Genomic DNA, 21,359 nt, shown 5'->3' with positions numbered 1-21,359 from the left:
TCAGACTTCCACAACAATCCATTCTAGATCTTCTCTTTTTCAATATATATACACTTACAACTACCAACACCTAAGCCGGTAAGTATGTGGATGACATCCTTCCCACTGATGTAGGTAACACTTTACACAATATCGAAGGATTATTCTTCCAAGACACGAGTGCTCTGGCCACTTACCTTTGTCAGTGTGACACCAGAGCAACCCCATTTTGAAGTCTCCAGACTCCATTTTGTATCCCTAGTCTCCATTTTGAACGTGCAAGAGTCATTCCACCGTTAGATGAAAGCAGCAAAAGCAGGGGTGAGGCAGTTGTTTATCAAGAGGCTGGTTACATACGGGGTACTTTAGGAACTATGTTGCAATATGAGAAGCTGTCGGCAAGCCCTCAGAGTTCGAGGATGATTGTCTTCCAATATAATGATAGCCGGTTATAGCTGGTGGATCCACAGACTTTGTCACAGTTGTGGCACACTTTTTCAAGGTAACAAGTGGAGTCTAAGACAGTGGCCACAATCTACCATCTGAATGATCACCTGGCCAATCTACTCCTCTCAGTCTCTGCTGAAGATTGTCACTCCCTTTCCTGCCAGTTGTCACTGATTTAGGAATCAAACTGGACTGTAGTCTATCTTACCAGTCCCATGTAGAACATTTAAAGAAAAAGATCACTTCCTGCACTGCATTGATCCAAAAGCTAGCAGTAACCTCCTAGGAAGCAGAGGTAAATGTTCTATGAACCTCAGTTCTGGTCCAGGTATTTGCTCCAAAAGAATTCTGTGCAGTAGTGTGGGGCAGAAGATGGCATAGCATTGATTTGGAGCTGAATACAGTCACTTATGTCATTAGTGGTTGCCTTAGCCACATATTAACATCTAATTTCTGTGTGTTGGCTCACATAGCTCCCCAAAACCTTGATGAGATGCCATCACCCTTAAAACTGAATGGAGGGATAGGATAGATGAAACAACCTGCTGCATACGAGGCCTGACAATGGTTCCAATATGTACAAATAAGCAACACACTCACAAGAAGATCTGCCCACCGCCAGAAGAAAACAACTGCATCTGCAGTTCCTGCAGACTTATCACAACTGACTTTGCAGTAGCTTTTTGTGGTGGCAATTCATGCATTCATGTCCAATGCTGCCGGTCCAGTACCAGTCTCAGATGAACAACAACATATCAGGGTCAGCAGCTATAACCTTATGGTGTGGCAGCAACTCTGGGGTAGACAGACAGGCATGCTGATGAACTTCAGAAACCCTCATTTACTATCTGGGGTGCATATCCTGGATTAGTCTTAACAGACTGATGATTAGAATGGACATAATGACTGCCACAGTGCATAAATTTGGCTTAGTGTGACTGCAGGGCAGTGATGCAGATGGTCAAACTTGGTGGAGTGCACAATTAGAAGACTGGATGGTGGATTGCAACACCTTACTACCCTCAATGATGCAGCAGTTAGATGGCTGAACAATTGATTCACTGACTTGTAGTGAATGTGAAGAAAAAGAAAAAAAAAGAACCTGGAATCAAAGTTTCAGGAGAAGCAGATTTCTTTAACCTCTTCTTTTGAAGAGATCATGTCACTGGTGTCAAGGACTGCCATCAGATCTCCTCCTCTTAGACAAACACTAGCACAGAGACCTGTATTTTTCAAGCCAGATACACTGATCCAATGGCAATGTGCCATTCCATTTACACTATTTCCATTCTGTAAGTGGTATGCTTGCTCTCTTCTCTTTGACTACCAATTTACCACTTTTAAATGTATCAGCTTCAGCTCAGTATTCATCTGTCAGAAGTACAGAAAGTTATCAGGGAGTAACCCCAGATTCCATTAAAGTTACCACTTAATGCCTGATCCTGACCACCCTTCCTCCTGTGGTTATTTTCACTAAAATCAATAGGACTCAAGGGAGTAAGTGTTACTTACATGAATACAAATTGACAGGACTGGCCATTTATTATAGCGCTAAAATGTCTGGGATTATAAATTTGTATAAACTATTATAAAATGTAGAGATAACTTATTTCTGTTTCTTTTCTGTGTTTGTTATTTGAAATAACAAGAACAAATTGAATGGCAGTAAGAAATCAGATCATGCACACAAATGTTCTGAGAGAACATCACAAGAGTTAAAGCATGTTGTTGTTGTCTCTTCTGTTTAGTTCAGAGAGTCATATCTAATAAATATATTTAATTTTCCCACAAATGGAATGAGGCTATATTGACTTTTTTGTTATTTATAAAAATGTGGTGCATAAAAACATTAGAAAATACATTCCTGCAGTCTTCTTAGCTATCCATTCATATTGGTACCCTTTACTGCACTGGTCAGATCCTTAGCTGGTGAAAATGGATGTAGCTCTACTGACGTAAATGGAGCTGTGCAAATTGACACTAGCTGAAGATCAGGCCCACTGAGCCCAAACTGTTACCTCTTCACTCACCTCTTAAACAGGATACCACACCATTGACTTGTATGGGCTTCTTGCCTGAACAGAGACTGAGAAAACTTCAGAACTTGACCCACAGATTATACAGCTGATTAACCCCCTATATGTGCCAGTTTGAAAGATGGTCTCTTTTTTTCCTCTTCTTCAGTCTAGAAGCTCTACAACAAAGTGACAACGGAAGCAGAGTCAGGCATGTTAGCCCCCTTTGAATTGTTTACAGATTTCAAAGTTATGAATTCTGTCCTCCCTCTGTAATGTGCAGCAGGTATTGGCAGTTCTTTTGTTCACCTAAGAACATTTTTGAAAAATGAAACACTGAGATTGCATGCAAACTCTTCCGGCTCATTTTAACTCAGACAGCTCCGATTTCCCTCTACTTCTAGAACTTTGCTGCACTTTAAATAGCAGGCTGTTCGGGGGAACTATTAAACACACAATTAGACTCATTTTAAAATGTTTTTAAATGAGCGTCGGCCATCACCATTTGTGAGAAAGATAATGGGTAGAAGGGTTGGGATTATGATTGTGGAAGGGGTGATTTTAAGGCAGTAGAAAGATGGATAGCTGTGGAAGCAGATGGCTTGCTGTAATAACTGAAGTGGCAGGAATGAAAGACTAATGCATGAGTGGTTGAAATTGAGACGTTTGAATGAATAAATCTCTGGAAAAGATGAAAATAGCAATGTTATTACTCTTCATTTAGATTTGCACTGGAAGAAAATGGAATATCTGTTCTGTTAACTTTTTAAATGTGCCCTTTTCTTGCCTTCAATGGATGCTTCTCTGCCTTTCTGCTCGGTCTATAAAAACGTGTATTCGTTTTTATCCCTTTAACAGGCTGCCCTACTTAATTGTAGCCTGTACATCTTTCTGCTGGGTGTTTGGGGCCATTTGTTGTGCAGGTCGGGGAGGAAATTAGTTCTTAATATTCACTCTTCTCCATTAAAGAAAGATTGCATCTCGGAGCTGGTAATATCAGACATGAGACATTTCAGTTGGCACTTGCACCCCTGAAACAATATAGGCGCTTCTAGGAAAGGGGGTGGGGAAAAGAGTAACACAAATCTATCAGTTGCATGTCTGGCACTTTAGTAATAGCCATCAAACTACTGCCGTTACCTGTACATGTAGTAGTTTGATCATGACTAATAAGGGGCCAGTCATGCACCTACGTATCTTTAGTTTGCCAGAGACTCGAGAAAAGTACAGTTCCGGGCCATGTCTGTACCCAGCTCCCTTCTGAAGGCAAAAGTCTCTCCTGTCTGTCTCCCCCGCGTCAGAAGTAATCATTAAGTGCACGTGGAGATAGAAAGCTGGCAGAGACGCGATGTGGCTGCTTTAAACTGGACAAAAGCAACGAGCCTGCACGAAACGCATTTTGCACGGCAGAACTCCCGCTGCGGCCCCCTTTTGCATCCCCCTCTTCCTCTCTTCCCCCCCTTGCACGGAGACTGGAAAGAGCCGAAAACCCCGGGCAGGAAGGTGCAGGCTGAGCTCCCACTCCAGCCCCGCGGTCACTTGGCAGACGGCCTGTGTGTATTTCGCACGTGCGGGGGAGCGAGCGAGCGAGCAGCAGACCCAAAGTCTGCCCCAAGTCAGGAAATGGAGCACCTCCATGGGACCGATGCTCCCCCGCGCTGAGTGTCACCAGCAGGCGCCTCCTTCCCTTGCGATCCCCCCCCCCCCCAAGCTGGTGTGGGAGTGCTGGGCAAAGCCCCCCCGGTGGGGGCAGCGAGGTGACGAGGGTTTTTTCCTGCCCCCATCCCATTCATTGCACGCTCGCCCAGGGCAGCTCCCCCAGGGAACGGTTCGGCCGGGAGACGAGGGCTGGCTTATTGCCGCCAGCGAAGCCCGGCTCTGCAGCAGCCGCCGCCGCCAAACTCCCACCGCAGCCCGTGCGGGAAGGCGCAGCGCTCTGCGGGGCTTTGATGTCTTGGAGAGGCCGCGGCTCCTCGCCCCGGGCCGGGCCGTGCCGCAGCCGGAGTCTGAGCCCAGGAGCAGCTGAGTCCGTGCCGCTCGCTACCACCCCCAGCCGCTTGCCCGCCGGCGGCCGGCCACTGCCCAGCCGGGGGCTCCCCAGGCTGCCTTCGCTTTTTCATTGGTCGGTGATGTGTCTGTTGACATCAGCCGCGAACTTCTCCGAACATCAGCTGGTGAGTCCCGGGAGAAGGAGCGGGGCAGGGAGGGGAGACAAGGGAGCGGGGGCAGGCAGACGGGGACTGGAAAAGGCGAGGGAGATTCGGAGTGGGGACTGGGAAAGAGGGGAAGAAAGTGAGCGCGGGGTCGGCCAGCCGGAGGTTCTGGGCGTGGAAGAGGAGGACGCGGAGAGGAAGACGCACGAGGCGAGAGATGGAGATGGGAGAGGCACAGAGAGCAGGCAGGTTTCTAAACTCCGTGTGCCCAGGTACTGAGCTGCCCTTCTCTTCCACAAAAAATGCCCTGGAGCTTGTTGCTGCAGAGCCTCATTTAATGTTGTGGATATTGATGTTTCCTGGCCAAGCCTGCCTTCAACGGTGATTTTTAATTATATACAGCGCGCCCTTAGCGCTGCCTAGATGTATGTTATTAAGCGCTCGTTCTGCTACTTTTGTCATCATGAAGTCATACATCTAGATCTTATTTTCAAATTTCATGTTTCCCTCCGTTGGACTCACATGTAATGTACAGTGACACCGATTAGACTTCAGTGTCATTTGATTACTTTTTCCACGCTGTCTTTTACATAAAAGTTAATGTTACAGCATTTCATAAAACTTCTGCATTAAATCACTGTGGATTCGAACCGGCAAGAAGTTTAGTGTTGCTAATAAAATGCTGGGCATATTCCGCTCCTAGCTAAGCACCCTGCGGGATTGAGCCTGACTGTTCCTGCAGCCTTTACTACTGGAAGTCATCCTACTGACATGATCACAAGTGACTCTGGCTTTGTACCTTTGGTAACTTTGGTTTTACATCTCATCCAAAGAATGGAGATTTCTAGCAGTAGAATACATGCTGAGGTATGGATGCCATAACCAATAGACATGCCATCTACTGAATAATAATAGTGTCAATAGGATTCTGATATTCCTCTACTTGACCAAAGCCACTACTTAGCTTTTAGGAGCTGACAAAATCATAGCACAAAGTGGTTTGGCTGTAACGAATACTTTGTGTTCACTTTTTAATTAAAAACAAATTACATTTGTAAATGGTGAAGGCTATCGCAGATATATGTAGTTACTCCAAGATGATATTCATATGTCTGATAAAGTGTAGACGTGATAGTAGCCCAAGAGTTCATTCTGATCTGAGTCATGGCTGATGTCATTCGTTAGTCATTTCTGTCAATCCTTTCCTACACTTACTAAAATACCCCAGGTGTCTCTAGTCCTCAGTTCCTGAGGACATAACATTCAACTCATATGGATGTGTGTGGTACTAGTGGGACATGTATACATTTCTGCAGAGATTTGATAGAGAACATGTAGCTCATTTCACATGTGACCTACTGGAAGTCAGTTTTAAACATAAGTATCCAGAAATGAAAAGCTACTGCATTAACTCACTGTGTCACCTAGGTTAGTCAGTCAAAATAATTACGGTTGTCTGTTTTGTCTAAGCTTTAGTGGGCAGCTGGTAGAGGATCACAGGAGCACTGAGAGGAACATAATGAAACTATAACACCTAAGCTCATATTTGCTTAAATTATTCCTAGGCTTTTGTTGTGTCTGCAATTAACGCATAAAGAGGCTTTTACTAGATGTTCTTTAATGCAGACTTTATAGATTTTTACAAAGAACTAAAAGTAAAAATGAATCAGTGGGGTACCTTTAAATAAGAGGAACACTCCAGCAGCAACAGAAAGACTAGCTCACTCGGAAAAAGTTAGCTGACTGCAAGAAGCACATTTGCACATGAAAGATCCAGTAGCTCCTGTAGCTCTGAAAAGCTGCATTTCCAGAGCATTAAAAACACTTGCAAAATCAGAAGAGTGAGCCATATTCTAATTTAGGATGAGAGTGTTCAGGAGGTTTTGAGCATTGGTCAGCTCTTAATATAAATAAAGCGCTATTCTTAAAGCTTGCTGTGTGTGGAGATGGAAAGATATAACTTTTATATTTTTATCTGTGAATTTAGATTTCGCAGTTTAATATAGGCCCCAGTTCTAACCCCATGGGCAGTTCTCACTCCTGTGTACACATTCCCATGGGATTCCACTCTTGTGTGTGCCAGGCTTGGTGAAAAGCCTGCAATTCACAGCAAAATGTGGAAGGGAGGTAGGGCTCTGGAAGTCTCTATAGGTTTGGAGAGGTGGAGGCTGGACAAGCTATACAGGATCCCAGTCTCCTATGGACCTATAGAAGACCTATGCCTCACAGCTCTGTGGTTCCAGACCTATCCCTTAAGGGAACAGCTGTGAGTCAGTGGAGCCTGTAAACATGGTGACTGCAAGTAGAGCTGGGAGACAGTGGGAGGTTGTATGTCATTCTATTAACTTATTTGTTATTATTATTATTACCACAGTCCCCAAAGGTCTGTCAGGCTCAGGGCCCCAGGCCCCACTGACCTCAGTGCTGCACAAACATACACCGTCCCTGCCCAGAAGAGCCTATAGTCTAAAAAAGATGCAGAGTTGGGAACAGTCACACAAAGTGATCAGGGTGATGGGACAGGTGCACATCAAGTTAGCTCCAGGTTGTTGAATTCTTTTACATTTTTTATATTTATAAACTTGTAAATATTAGTTATAGAGGGTTAGTTTTGGGGGGGCGGAGATCTTGAAATTGACGAGAAGGGAGGAAGAGATCTTTGGTATAATAGAGTGGGAATGAGTGAGAATCCCAGTGTGCATGCGGAAGGAAGTGAGTGGCTGTGGTGGTAGGAGAGGATAGGGATGAAGCAGGATCAACAACCAATAGAGCAAATTAAAAAAAATATCTAGAATGCGAGCCTCAGAGCTGATTGAATGATAACCTGAGAAGGTCCCCAGCAGCTACTGTTCCTTGTGTGGATGATGGGAAGGCGGGTCACTGGGCCAGATGCCCCAGGTGGGTCACTCTGGGTCTGATGAAGGAGGCAGGAGGACTTGAAGGCCCTGACTTACCACTGTGCCTTTGGTTGGTTACTTTGGGGAATGAGCCCAAAGAGTTTGAGGATTTCCATTGTTCGCGCTGGTGGAAATCCAATATTCTTCCCTGCAGAGGGAAAGGTTAGGAGGTGAACTCCACCCCCTGATAAAAGAATCTCAAGGAAACTCTGTGATTTGAAACTGTCAGAGTTCCCATTCTGTGGCAGGGAGAATTACCTGCATCAAGAAGAATTTGACCAAGTATGCAGAAGCAGAAAGAATGAACTGGCCCCAAGTGAATGACAATACACAAATGAGGAGGCAATGAATGGATAGAAGAACATCAGCGGTACCGTAAGAGGTAAACCAAAAACAAAAGGACTGTCACACAATCATATTCTACTACCTGCACTTACTCTGATCTCACCTCCACTAGTTTTATATGTCTTTATTGGAGTTATGCAATTTACACCCGACTAACGTTAGATCAGGGGTCCTAATCCTACGCCCATTAAAATTAATGTAAAGACATCCATTAACTTCAGAATGAGTGGGATTGATCCCAGAACAAAGCCCATTTTTCTTGCTTCTATTTAGTCATAACCTTAATTTCTTAAATGATTTTTTTAAAATGCCATTGAGGCAAAAACAACAGATTTGACCTTTGGCATTAGATCAAAGATTGGGAGGTTAAGTTAATTTTTATTCAGATAGTAAGGGTTGCCTTTTGCTCGCCTGTGAACTCTTGTACCAGGATGTATGATTAAATCATGTGGGTAAGTGTTAAAACCAAGCATGGGTTTGTGTTCTTTCCTTTTCAGGGGCTTGTATACGTGAAAGAAAAACTGTCCTGTGAACTGTGAGTGGCAAAACAGCTGTGTGGTTATAGTCACTTTAATTTCATGACTAACATGCAACTCAGTTTTGTCAGCAAACCAACCTTTTTTTCTCTCTCCCTATTTTGCTAAAGATCACAATGGAAAACATCCTTGTAGCCGACGAGCTAAATGGCTAGATGTCTATGGGAAATATGATCCAATTAGGATCTCAGTGACTTTGGCTTTTTCCTTTTCAGAGTTTGGGTTATGGGCAAATCAGAAAGCCAGATGGATATAACTGAAATGAACACTCCAAAACCAAAGAAAAGACTACGATGGAGCTCACTCGAAATAGGGCTAGCTGTTGTAGTGATTCTCCTAACTATTATATCTATCACAATGATAGCTCTGTATGCAACATATGATGGTAAGTGGATGTTCATCTAACTGTCATTTGAATGTTAACGTTCCTATTCTACAAAAAATGTTTTCAAGAATAGAATGAAGGTGATAGGATAAGATATAAAAGATAATAGCACTGAAGTGAGGTAAGTGCAAATGCTATATTTAAAAAGTTTCAGAATGTTCCTGTGCATATATATTGCTAACTAAACTACTATTTAGTTAGTAAAAGAAAAACCATTTTATGTTTGACCTAGAGGAACTCAGCTCAGAATTTAATTGCCTGTCACTACTATGTTATATTTTTTGTAATCACGGGGAGTATAGTACAAAATTAGCTGATTAATAGATACTGTTTATTGGCAGCTAATCATAAAGTGTCATTAGACAGCATTCCCTAAAATTTAAATGACATATTATATTTGGATGAATTTTAAAAGTTCTGATTTACTATAAACATTCCTTTTTCAACAAGTAATTTTTATCTCAAGAAACAGAATGTGACAAATAATATATTTTTTAAACAAAAACATTTGTTTATTCCAATATACGAACTCTGTAGTTTAAAGTTTCTACTTTGCTGTGCAATTAAATTATAGAGTATACAATAAACTGGTGAAGAGATAAATGAAATGGGAAAAGTTTCTGTACATTCTTACTGTAGCCAGCATAAAAACTCCATTCTTCCTAACTAAGGCTCTTGATTTGCATTGTTGTCAATGGGAATTCCAGCTGAAGGATCAAAAGCAATGCATGGCCCTACATAAATGAAGACGTTAGTAATCAGGGCCTGATCCTGCAAACACTTACTTACCAATTGAAGTACTAACTATTGTGAGTATCCCATTGATGCCCATAACTAATAGTAGTTAGCTCTATATTCAATTGTATAGGTCTTTGCACGGATCAGGCCCTTGATGAACTAAAATTTTAGATGGTGTTCAGTCTCCGCATTGCCTTTAAATTCAATTCTGAAATGATGGTAGCAGTGAAATTACAATTTAAATTAGCATACATTAAATAGACTTTCAAATGGAAATTAATTAAGGATTTGAATTTTTATCCCATAACTTCTTTCAGATGGTGTTTGCAAGTCTTCAGATTGTATAAAATCAGGTAAGAATATAAAGCTTTTCAACCGATTCCAATACTTTTGCCTATATTAGTTCCTTTATTAAATTCATTATACACTGTCACCCTCTTCTCAAATCTATCCTTTATTTAGTAACGTTAGCTGTCTGAGGAAATCAAAGGCACTGAAAGAATACTGATTTCATTTGGTCTTTACATGTTTGTAGTAATTGTTTCAAGGTAGTTTTACAATATCAGTTTTATGTAAGTTTAATTAAAATGTTAGGTAAATTAAAAAATTGATTTAATTGTATAGCATACTTTTAATTCATGAAATATTGCAACAATGGGTTCATTTGCTTTTTTAAAGCACATTAAAGCCTCAATCCTAATCTCAAAGCACAGGCCCTTATTGTTGGACCTCTGCAAAATCAGCTTCTCTGCATGTCTATCAGGATCAAGCCTTCAAGCTCTCTAGCATGATAGTGATTTATCTTTTATTGGTGAAATCCCAGCCCCATTGAAGTCAATTGCAAAACTCTCATTGATTACAGTGAGGCCAGGATTTTACCCTATACCTTTTCAATTGTGCTCTGCCCTGTGTGGGCACATGAAGGAGAATGGGGGTGAAGAGGAAGCAAGGAACCTTGTACCCTACTTGACTTCTCTAAGTTGGCCTATTAGAGTAAAAGGACAGGGGCACTATACTATACTGCTAAGAGGAGCAAAAGAATGTCATCATTCCTTCATCGCTGGCTGGCACGGTAAAGAGGGAAACACATACTGCACTATGAAAGTAGCAAATGCTCTTGCTGTGGGCACTCACCCAGTGCTTCTGGAAACATCATATTGCCACAGGCACAATGAATAAAATACTGGCCCTGCTGAAGTCAATGGGAGTTTTGCCACTGACTCCAATAGTGTCAGGGTTTCACCCAGTGTCTCTGGGAGCTATCACCAACTCAGTCCAGCAGCTTACAGCCACAGTCTAGGCTTTGCTTGGTTTTCATGGGGGTACAAAAATATACTTATCTCTACATCTGCTCGTCCTTGAACTGTTGTCCATATATCACATTTGTGTGACTTGGACTCTAAATTCTTTGGGGAAGAGACCCAGAGAACATCCCATGCATTCTATATGCTATGTATATGCTTTCAGTGCTATGTAAATAAATAATTATAGATAAAATGTTTTAAAATTATTAGTATGAATTTGAGATGCCACCTTATGAATAATGCAGCTCATCTCGACCAAGCACTCATAAAACCTTTATATCACATAACCCATCATGTATTCTGCATTCTTCTTCATCCAGGAAAGTGCTATGATCTATTTTATGTAGGAGGTCAGATCTATAATCTATGAATATGCCACATACCTTACAGAAAAACTATTTTTGAAAGGTTTTATAGAGTTTATAACTTTTTCACTGATACTCTTCCTTCACGTATAAAGTCAGATGATTTAGTTACCACATGTCCAACTGTACAGACCTCAGAGGGACAATACAATTTGGAATCCTCTGAAAATACCTTCATAATTTTATTATTTATGATTTTGAAATCTGATATTTTGGTACCTTGCACAACCCTCATCAAGTGCTTTGTATCCCCTCTGAAAGCAGGAAATTTCCCCTTTCCAGTGGTTTAAAGCTCTCATATAATCCTTCTGGGTTATGTAATATCAAACCATAAACCTGTTCCTAGACAGTATTTCCTTTGCCGGGCCTCAGAGCAGGGTAATTCTAGGGGAGAAATTTCATATTCTGTGGAGATTCCCTTAAATAGGAATTCTATATGCAAAACTTTCTGAAGTGGAAGATTAAAAAGCTGGTAATATTTGTACAGTGCTGTATCTTGCAGGCAAGCATGACCCATTCGAGGCATCTGATCTAATTACTTAGCATATTTCTGCAACTGTAATGCCTTGTGATATGATGTCTTGTGAGTTCACAAGCTCATCAGAGCCAAGCTTGGTGAATACTGGGCTGTAAAATCTCCAAGGAACACCTACAGCTGCAGAAAGCAATGTTAGTGATTCAGAAGGTGGCTATTGCTCCTCTTGAGTCAGTGTTGAACCAATGCCCTAGCATGGTGCTAAGAAACACTATGCTGCTGGATAAGAGGAAATGTAAAACCAAGGTCTTTACCATTAACAAACATTAAAGATCCCATGGCACATTTTGTAAGAGAAGCAGTATTAACCTTTGTGTACTGGACAATTTCCAGCTTCTATACTCTGTCAACCTAATTTCACCCTACAGTATCATAATTCATGTCCACTCCCTGTCCTAACTTTTGTGTCAGAATGATGAAAACTGTTAGCTGCTGCATTTAGCCAAGGTATTCTCTTTCCAGGTTGCCTCCAACTCAGTTGTGGCCCCCTTGCTCCGCCAGTTCAATTAACAACAGCCCCTTCATTCCCCCAAATCAATTAATGTTGGCCTCCTTCCCCAGTATAATTTAAAATCTCCCCACTATCTTCTCAATGCAACGAATGGGATGCACACACACCCAATTTGATAAGTGCAGGCTGGCCTCCCTCCTAGGCTTTGCTTGTGGCTGCTACCACCTGGCCCCAGAAGATCCTCCACAGCTCCCCCTCCAGCGGCAGCTCCAACACCCTTATTCCTCAGTCTTTCTCCAAGGCACAGAAGCCTGTGAGAGAAGGAGCAGAACTGACCAGGATGATTCATGGTAATGTCTGGGGAGGGAAGGAGCAGGCTGGGCAGATGCCTACTTCAAAGGGAGGGGAAGGAGAAATTAGCCCAGCAGCTCTGCTCCCTTTTTCCACATTCCCCTCCTGTGAAAATGGTGGTGACCACTGCTGTTCCCCCCACCCCCCCCATTCCCTACCCAAACTATTGTCATCTCCTCCTTTCCTCACAGCTGCCTGTATGGAGGGCAGGGGCAGAGAGGAGCAGGGGACCTTCTCCTCTTCCACACCTGTTAATTCTTTCTGGGTCTCCTTTTTGATTCTCCTGCTTTTCAAGGCCAGGCAGCCCCTCAAACACCCAAGAGAGGGCACCTGAAATCAGTCCTGAGGCCTTGCACTTTGGCAGACACCCTCACTTTACTTCCCCTTCCCTGTAATATTGGTAGCAGCAGGGGTTCCCTCTTCATCACATGTAGTTGCTCAGCAAAACAGGGTGTAGACTCTGCAGCCCAGAGACCAGAGAAGCTGGAAGCCCTCCACAGAGCAAAGAGCTCTTCCCAGCACCTGTGCCATGGGGAGGAGGGAGGAGACAGTCCCCCCTTCAGAGCTTATGGGAAGAAATACTTCAGCCCCAGGGAGACAGGGAAACTCCAGGGTCGAGATGGAAGTAATAGGGAGAGAGAGGAATATGGGATCGAGTTCAAGGAGGGAACTGATAGATTTGATGGTGTGCAGGGAAAAATGGATGGATTTGATAGTAGGGGTTTATGCAAATGCAGTGAGGCATATTCATCAAGTATACATATTGGGGCATTCATTTACTGCATTACGTCTCCCAGCATACCTGCCACCCAGGGCTGAACTAAGTGGCCTTAGGCAACCCACAGCATGGGCCTTTCTCCTGGTTCTCACCCTGCAGACTTTCCTCTCACTGGGACAGATGGAGACACGACGGCTTCCCGCTCTTTCACAGAGGCTGGGGCTGTGACATGGGGCCTCCTCCTGCTAGGAGCACTAGCGGGGGTGCCCCTTGAAGAGTAGCATGGGTAGCAGCAGGAGTTCCCTCTTCATCCTAGAGAGTCAGGGGCCTCCCAAGACTTATCCCAGAAGAGAGAGCACTCTCCTGTTGACATAATAAAACCACCCACTCCCCAAGAGGCAGTAGCTATGTTGGTGGGACAGCTCCTCCCACCAACACAACGCTGTCCACACCAGCGCTTAGATTGGTGTAACTTGTGTCGCTGAAGGGGGTGGTTTACTCACACCTCTGAGCAAAGTAAGTTATACTGACATAACCTGTAGTGTAGACAAGTCCTTCAACAGTATTGGTGGGTCCCCACTGAACGGCTGGTTGTGGAGTTAGCAGCCAATTGAGATGAATGGGGCTGTTCACACTTAGTTATTTTTTCAAGCTGCCTACAGTCTCATCCAGATAGAGTAGTCATTATTACAGAACACCGATTTAGTTCCAAATGCTGCATCCAGCTATAAGTGATTAGGAGAGCTCAAAGAGAAGGTGGGAAGGACCATGCTATGTTTCAATGTTATGCAGTACTTTTTAATTGAGCCTGGAACATCCCTATTCCGGGTCTCTGCTTTTAGGGTGGATTTCAAAGGCCTTATAGAATTAGTTCTTGGGTATGTACTACATTACACTGGAGTGTGGTCCTATCCTGTGAATTGCTGAGTCCTCTGGGGTCTCAAAATAGCCACTGAGGTAACTATAATTGTCAGATGCAATACCTTGAACCTAAGGTACAGATTGTGGAGTCCTTGCTCATGTCTGTGAACACGTACTCACTGACTCGCTCATGGGACTACTGTGTTTAAATGCGCGCTACTGTGAATGGGATTCCACTCTCCCGCCCTAAACTAGGGTTCTGTAATGGCTAGTCAGTAGGCGTTGAGGGCACGTGGAACCTCAGAAGATTTGGCAATACAGTGTTTTACATGGGTTTGCCACAATTATGAAGTCACTTAATGGCACGATAAATTAACGCTGTTGTGAAAGACTGACATAATACAAAAAAGCCCTTAAATCAGAGAAATAGTTGTTGACCTCTAGTAGTTGCCATTTTATTAATGTTTCCCCAGGGATTGAACCATAAATCCACGAGTTCAATATTTAGGTTAATAGTTAGTGGCCATTCAATATCTCATTGGACTTTGGTATCAAGGCTAGATAGTTTATCCTATTTGGGTAACTTTCTATAGTACCATGGCAGCATGATGCACATAGAAAGAAAGTGATAAAATTACTAACCCAAGGAAATTATACTGAGGTCCCAAAAGAAATTGAATCGGGGCAGTTTCATTCAGGATCAAAATTAAACAGACTGGGAATGCCTTGAACTTACATCAGATATGAACAATGTACTGGGGCAGTGTTCTGTGTTCAGTTTAAAAAAGTTTGCAATATGCACAAGCCGCTAAAAAGAGTTAAAATGAAGGTTTGTAGATGCCAATTGATCAAGCTCTGTGGACCTGCTCTTATAGTAGTTAATAGGAGTTTGGCCACTGATCTCGAAGGGAGCAGGATCAGGCCCTATAAAACCAAGAGATGAAGCATGGACAAATAAAGGAAAACAAGCTCAGTAGTGCTTTAGGGAAGTGATAACATTAAAACTTAACTGAGAGACAAATCCAGCCTTTCAAGCTGGGGAGACTTCCCATAGTGGTTCTGCTTTGCAAAGTAGGAGGCTGGATGTGAGTGAGCCAAACAGGAGGTTATGAACCATTTGCATGTCACAGAGTCTTGCTCCTAAAAGCAACTTTTGCAAAGCCATGCAGGGTCAAACAGGAGCAGCTCTTTGATTAACACATTGGCTAATGTGGGGTTTTCAACAGAAGTGTTGTAATGGATAATTAAGTATATATGTCAGTAGCAGGTAGTGGTTAAAACATGCAGATAGGAGTCTGATTGCAAGGGTGAAACAGGCTTTGATATTATGTAGCCTGTTAATGATTTACCTAATGCATGCCACATGTAGATTTGACTGCTTTTTGCAAAAGCGACAGATAGAAGATGTTTCATATCTACATTTTTCCATAGGAGATTTTTCCAGGACAAAATTATTTTTTCGCATGGCTGGTGTTTTGCTGTATCATGGAAGTCAACCAAATTTTGCGCACACTAGGATATTAAACTCTCTTGGTTCCTGGGCTAACCCTGGGTGAAGTGCCTGGTGAGTCTAGCATATCCCAGATTAATCCAGGGGAGAATACTGCCCTTTGCATGCAGCTGAAACTCATGAACTCCAGCTTAAAAAACAAGAATGTGGTAATTATTTACTGTCTTTAACTTATCTTAAAATACAAGCTGTCTAGCAGTGGAAGCCAATGAAATGTTGGACTGTGGTGGGCAAGGACAAAAAAGAGTGAGAGCAAGAGAAATTTTCCTGGGGCAGAACGGTGGACCACAAAAATGAAGGAAGAAATGGGCGAAATGGAACTGCAAGCTTGTGATAGTGCAGTACCAAACCTATTAATGCGAGCAACTGGAGCTGACACAAAATAAAACACACAATTCAAAACATTTACCATATCTTAGGGGGGAACTAGACAGTGACCAGGATATCAGAGACTACAGATAAAGTGGGCAACCCCTTGACTAAAAGATTTATCAGTAGGGCTGGGTTTTTGTATTCTACAACAACCTGAATAAACTTCCAAATCTTCAATCTCCCCATTCTGTGGGCACAATCCTGTATCCTTTAAAATCAAGGGGAGTGTTGCCATTGTCTTTAAAGGTACAAAGATCAGGTGCTGTATTTTATTTGTTTCCATGACTGTTATTACTGCTTATGGGAGCTATTTCTGGGGGACAAATAATGCAAGATTTGTTTTAGTCATGGTTTTTCTACCATCCAAGAATTGGAGCATTGTGAAAACACCAGGTATTGGCCTCAATATGTCTCTCTTAAGTCATTAAAAACCCAGGAAAACAGAAAATAAAACAACACGCACAAATAGTAGGCCCAGCATGCAGCTCTCATTGCCAACAGCATAAAACGGCATGAGCAGCAGGCAACAGCTGAGCACGTCTTGGAGAAAATGTGGGGTGGCCCTGCACGTCCTAGCAAAACTGAAATGCCCAGAAGACAACAGCTATAAGTATTTTTAGAACAATTGTTGCATATAAAGGGTGTGTAATTTTAATGATTTGATATAATGGAAAGATTTTCTTGACCAGATGTATAATTATGGGACTGAACCAGAATTTTATTAAAAGTAGGAGGACATTTGTTGTAGTTTGAGTGAAACCAAATGTGCATTATTCTTAGCCATTGCTTAAATTACATTAAAATAAAGAAGAGTCTCAAACACACATGGCCCTGGGTAGCCAAGGTTTTGGTCTGGACACTAAAAGCTGGGATGTAGTCGTTCAGTTTTTTACTTTATGTAATTCCTAGAATGTAACACACAACTTCTAGGTCAGATCAGACCTTTGTGTACTACTCCATGTGTCTATTGTTTTGTTTGTATCTAAGATCTATTGTGAGCGGACTGGAGTGAGCAGGAATCATGCCTTCTTAATTGTTTCCAAAGCACCAAGCCTGCTGTTGGCATTTTATTAATAATGTGTGGTGAATGTGACACAGGGGTGTTTAAAATTATCAGTTACAGTATCAATGCATGGCAAAGTGCTTTTTATTTGCATAATAAAATTTACAAAAAGTTATTAATAAAATTAATGAATTATACTCCCTACATTACATGTTACTGCTTTGGTCATGTATTAAAAGCATTTTGGAGTAATACACTTTAATGTTTTCAAAGACTGCAGACTGAATATTTGGCTAGAATAGGAGTGAGTGTGAGGAGGTTCTTATTTAAAACAAAACACTTTATAAAAATATTGTGACCAAGTTTAGACTCAAGATTATGGATGAAAGAATGGCAATCGATTACATCCACAGACAGAAAAGCACACAGGGTCAAAACCTACTAGTTTGGAGAACCAGCACGAGGCTTTCAGTTCCCCCTTTAAACTATGTTGTGTATTTTACTGTTGCCTAAATTTTCAAAGTTATTAATTATTTTGGTTGTCTTGATTTTTGGGTGACCAAACTGTGACATCTTAAAGGAGCCAGATTTTCAGATGCCCCAAGCACCACCCTTTGAAATAGGACTCCTTTAAAGTGTCTTAAATTGGGACCTCAGTGGACCTGTACTGTATAAATGTTTTTAGGATTGGGATTTTAATCATGGCCCTTTTAATATTTCACAGCAACATGCATGGTGTAAGTATCTGTATTTAGTCTTTTTAATGTTGGAAGTTTTATTTGTGTTTATCTTGGGCTGTTTTGAATGTCATAGGGATTTTCAGAGCATGTTGTTCATTCAAAAGAAATGTAATAATAATTTACAATGGAGAGAATGTTGAGTCTACAGTTTATGCCTCAAATGAAGATATATAAAAATAGTGGGTTGTTGTTTTTTTTTTTTTAAATTGGCAACAGCCTGTGCATGATACAAAGTCTGAAGTGTAAAAAAATACCTGCTAGTGGCATACAATTTTTTAAATTTATTTACCAACAATATCCATTTCTAAGGAACAGTACAGGAATGCAGTAATGATGTGTTTTGCTAACATTTTACTTTGAATCTCTTGGTGATGTGCTTTGACTTTTCATTTGCAGGGTCTTGTCTCCCTTTCTGCTTCAAGCATCTCTTTCTCTTCTTTTCCACACATTTTCTATATGGTTTCAACACGAACATTCACTATCTCTTTATTCCAGAGCCTCAAATCTTCATCTGTACTCAAAACCCCAGCTGTCTTCTCCTTCTACTGAAAGACCTGTGCTTTATGTCTTCTGCCGCAGGCTGTCTTTTATTCCTTCTAGCTTGGGTCCTGAGAGCCTTCCTACCAGTGTAACAGTGCAAGTGTAATATGCTTGAAGTTGCAGAGCATGTATCCTGTCTTGCTCTAGTGACTAGTTTACATAGAGGATAACAGCTCTTTCACTTAATGGTTACTCTTTTAGCGCAAGTGGTGGAGATCTATGCTTTGGTGCCGATGATCCTTTATTCAATCCCCAATAGCAACCTCTAGTGAGGTCATTGCAAACGCAGGCCCTCAACTCTCCTACTCTGCCAAAATATACTTTTAATTCTGTAGACTGAGTACTTCCCTTTCTAGGAGACTTGACTGCTAACACTCACCTCCAATCCCTAGATTCCTTCATTCTCCAACCTCCTCTAAAATGTCTCCCACTCCTTAAAGGGAAAATTTCAGTGTAATTTAAATGCTATTCTAACCACATTGTATTACAAAGAAGTGTAAATCAGTAAAGGAAACATAAGCACCTTATATCAAATTTAAAAACAATCAGTTATGGAGTCTTCTGGACAATTTGATGGTGCTAAACACACCTAGAATAATCAGTTTCTCCATTGGAAAAATTGGTAACTGAAAAGTATAAAAGTGATGGGATGTAATGCATTTTGTGGGCTCTTTAATAGTGCTTTGCTCCATATCTAGGCGCATTAAAATCAAATGGCAGATTTAGCTGAGTAAGGACTAAAATAAAATGAGAAAGTACTTCAGCATTTGGCTTAGTGAATGTTGATACTTAAAAAGAAACTAGGATTTTTAAAAGCTGCTTTGACATTTTTTAATAACATACCGTGTGCCTATTCCTACTAAAACAAAGATGTAGTTTGTTACCTAAAATATATTGGAAAAAAAACAATCGCTGGAGTTTTGCTTTTAGGCTGCCTACTCATCACTACATGTAGGTTCATCTCTATTGCCCTTTGAAGATGAAGCATCTTTCAGTGAACAATATCATGTTACAGTATGAACTAGAAAGGTGGTGGGCTCAGGAGAACGAGCACAGGGTTGGGGGTCAGGTGGTTCTAAATTCTAATCCTGATTTTCTCACTGACTCACCACTTTGCCTTGGGTAAATTATTTTACCTTATTGTCTCCGTGTCCCCATTGGTAAAATGGAGATAATGCGCACCCATCTCACAGGGTGGTCATGAGGATGAATTAGTAGAAGTCTGTGCAGGATTTTTAAGACATCAGAAAAATTATTTTAAATTAAGAAGATTATGTAGAATTTTTGGAGGGGGAAGCAGGAAGACGGAGTATCTTAAATTCAGGAATTGTATTTGTCCCTTTCCACATCAGAATTCCAGGTGTATTTATTTTCTCTAAGGTTTCCACATGTGTTGATCTGTCTTATATCACAGCAGCCCGAATTATTGAGAACATGGACACTACTGCAGAACCTTGTAAAGATTTTTACCAATATGCCTGTGGTGGATGGTTAAAGAAGAATGTCATTCCAGAGACCAGCTCCCGTTATAGCAACTTTGACATTTTAAGAGACGAACTAGAAGTTGTTTTGAAAGGTCAGTGGAGTTTATGTATGTGTTCTAGAAAGCTGGACCATATAAAGTTTCTTCTTTGGCTTATATGTAATCAGAATAAAACCCATTATCTAATAAAAGTTTGTATATGGTAGAACAGTCAAGATTCTTCTGTATTCCATTCTGCATAAGTCAACTCGGACTATTTGCTTGGATAATAATTTGAGTTTTGGTGGTTATGCTGTTGTAACTGAAAAAAAGTAGCTGACGAATGAAGCAGACTTGTCCAAACTTGACGCTGCTTATGACTTAATGTTTGTGCATGTGCATGCACACATCTGCATATTACAACAGCTGAATCCCAATCATTACCCTCATGACCTATAGGTGTCAGTTGTTCCAGGTGGAGGGAAAAAAGGAATTGCTCTCTGTGCAAGCCATTGGAACACTACTCCACATGCTGGCAGTTGCTGTGTGCCCGCTTTACATTCTGCAGGTCTTCACTCCTTCAGCTGCAGCCAAGCAGGCAGGCCCTTTCTAAATATTAAGTTCAAGATATATCAACATTTATTTCTGCCCTAAGATGTCACAAAGTGTTAAGACCAAATTCAGGATTGTGGCCCATATCATCCCTCTGAGGGGAAGTACATAGAAGAGATCCTATTGAGTTTCCACCCATGGGTGTGCTTCTAGTCATTCCATTGTGTGGTGAGTGGGGAGCTAGCACCCTTCCCAGCTGCCCCAAAATCATTTGGGGGACAAGACCTGCAAAACTCAGAGCATCTATGGAGGTCAGGGATGATTGCAGGGAAGCCCAGTATACCTGTTCTGTTCCCTAGGCTTCACCTCTTGCATGGCAACACAGCTCCGTCTACTCACAGCATTTCCCCCCTCTCGCTCCCCCCGGCCCCGCTCATTATCTGCAAACATTCCCTGTAAGGTTAGGGAGCTTTCATTCTGCAGAGGGGGGACCCCATAGAATGTTCACATGGCAAGCATTATTGGGAAACTTGTAGGCTTGAGGTGATAGCATGGAGAGTGGTTGTCTCAAGAATCTCACCATTTCTCATCCAGCCATGCCCCCTCCAGGGCTCTGTCCTCTCAGACTTTAAGAAGAGGGGCTTCCATGGAATTTGATATGAACAGGGAGCATGCTGCAGTTACTGCTCCCCCTTCCTTGTGTTCCCAGCTGATTCTCATAATGTTTTCCTCCAAACCCCTCCTGTTGCAGATAACATACTGTAATATTTTTCATGCATGTATTCTTTGTTTCAGATGTCCTAGACAAAGCAAACAGTAATGACATACTGGCAGTGCAGAAAGCAAAAACTCTGTACAGATCATGTACAAATGAAAGTAAGTTTCTCCACAAATTACTGTACATAAGATTTCTATATAAATATGGGCATAATCCATATAATCTACAGTGTACTGGAACTATTCTTAAATTCTACAAAAGCCCACGTTCTGGGGCAATCTGGGGATGCAGACTGGAAGTTCTGACTCAACTTCTTGTAAACTAGATTATGTAGGTTGTTAGAGAATTAAATATGAACATCATTCCAGGCAGTACAGTAGGC

General features: G+C 41.8%; 1 protein-coding gene across 3 annotated transcripts in view; it reads left to right on the top strand.

The window, feature by feature from the left end:
• The first annotated feature begins 4,726 nt into the window (after nucleotides 1-4,726).
• Nucleotides 4,727-21,359, top strand: part of MME (membrane metalloendopeptidase) — a 64,173-nt gene continuing 47,540 nt past the window's right edge. Inside the window, exons 1-5 of one of the 3 annotated variants that reach the window (XM_067549690.1) lie at nucleotides 4,727-4,866; nucleotides 8,588-8,757; nucleotides 9,813-9,848; nucleotides 19,660-19,821; nucleotides 21,055-21,135. In XM_067549690.1, the coding sequence (XP_067405791.1) occupies nucleotides 8,598-8,757; nucleotides 9,813-9,848; nucleotides 19,660-19,821; nucleotides 21,055-21,135 (439 nt within the window). In that variant the 5' untranslated portion in view covers nucleotides 4,727-4,866; nucleotides 8,588-8,597. Of the gene's footprint in view, nucleotides 4,867-7,807; nucleotides 7,874-8,587; nucleotides 8,758-9,812; nucleotides 9,849-19,659; nucleotides 19,822-21,054; nucleotides 21,136-21,359 lie in introns of those variants that run through there. The other 2 variants (XR_010919906.1, XM_067549580.1) reach the window with 2 other exon arrangements.

Source organism: Emydura macquarii, unplaced genomic scaffold (assembly GCF_026122565.2).
Source record: "Emydura macquarii macquarii isolate MOO-44397 ecotype Brisbane River unplaced genomic scaffold, CSIRO-AGI_Emac_v2 contig_18, whole genome shotgun sequence".
In the NCBI taxonomy this organism is placed as follows: Eukaryota; Metazoa; Chordata; order Testudines; family Chelidae; genus Emydura; species Emydura macquarii.
This window is presented reverse-complemented; position numbering and strand designations above follow the sequence as displayed.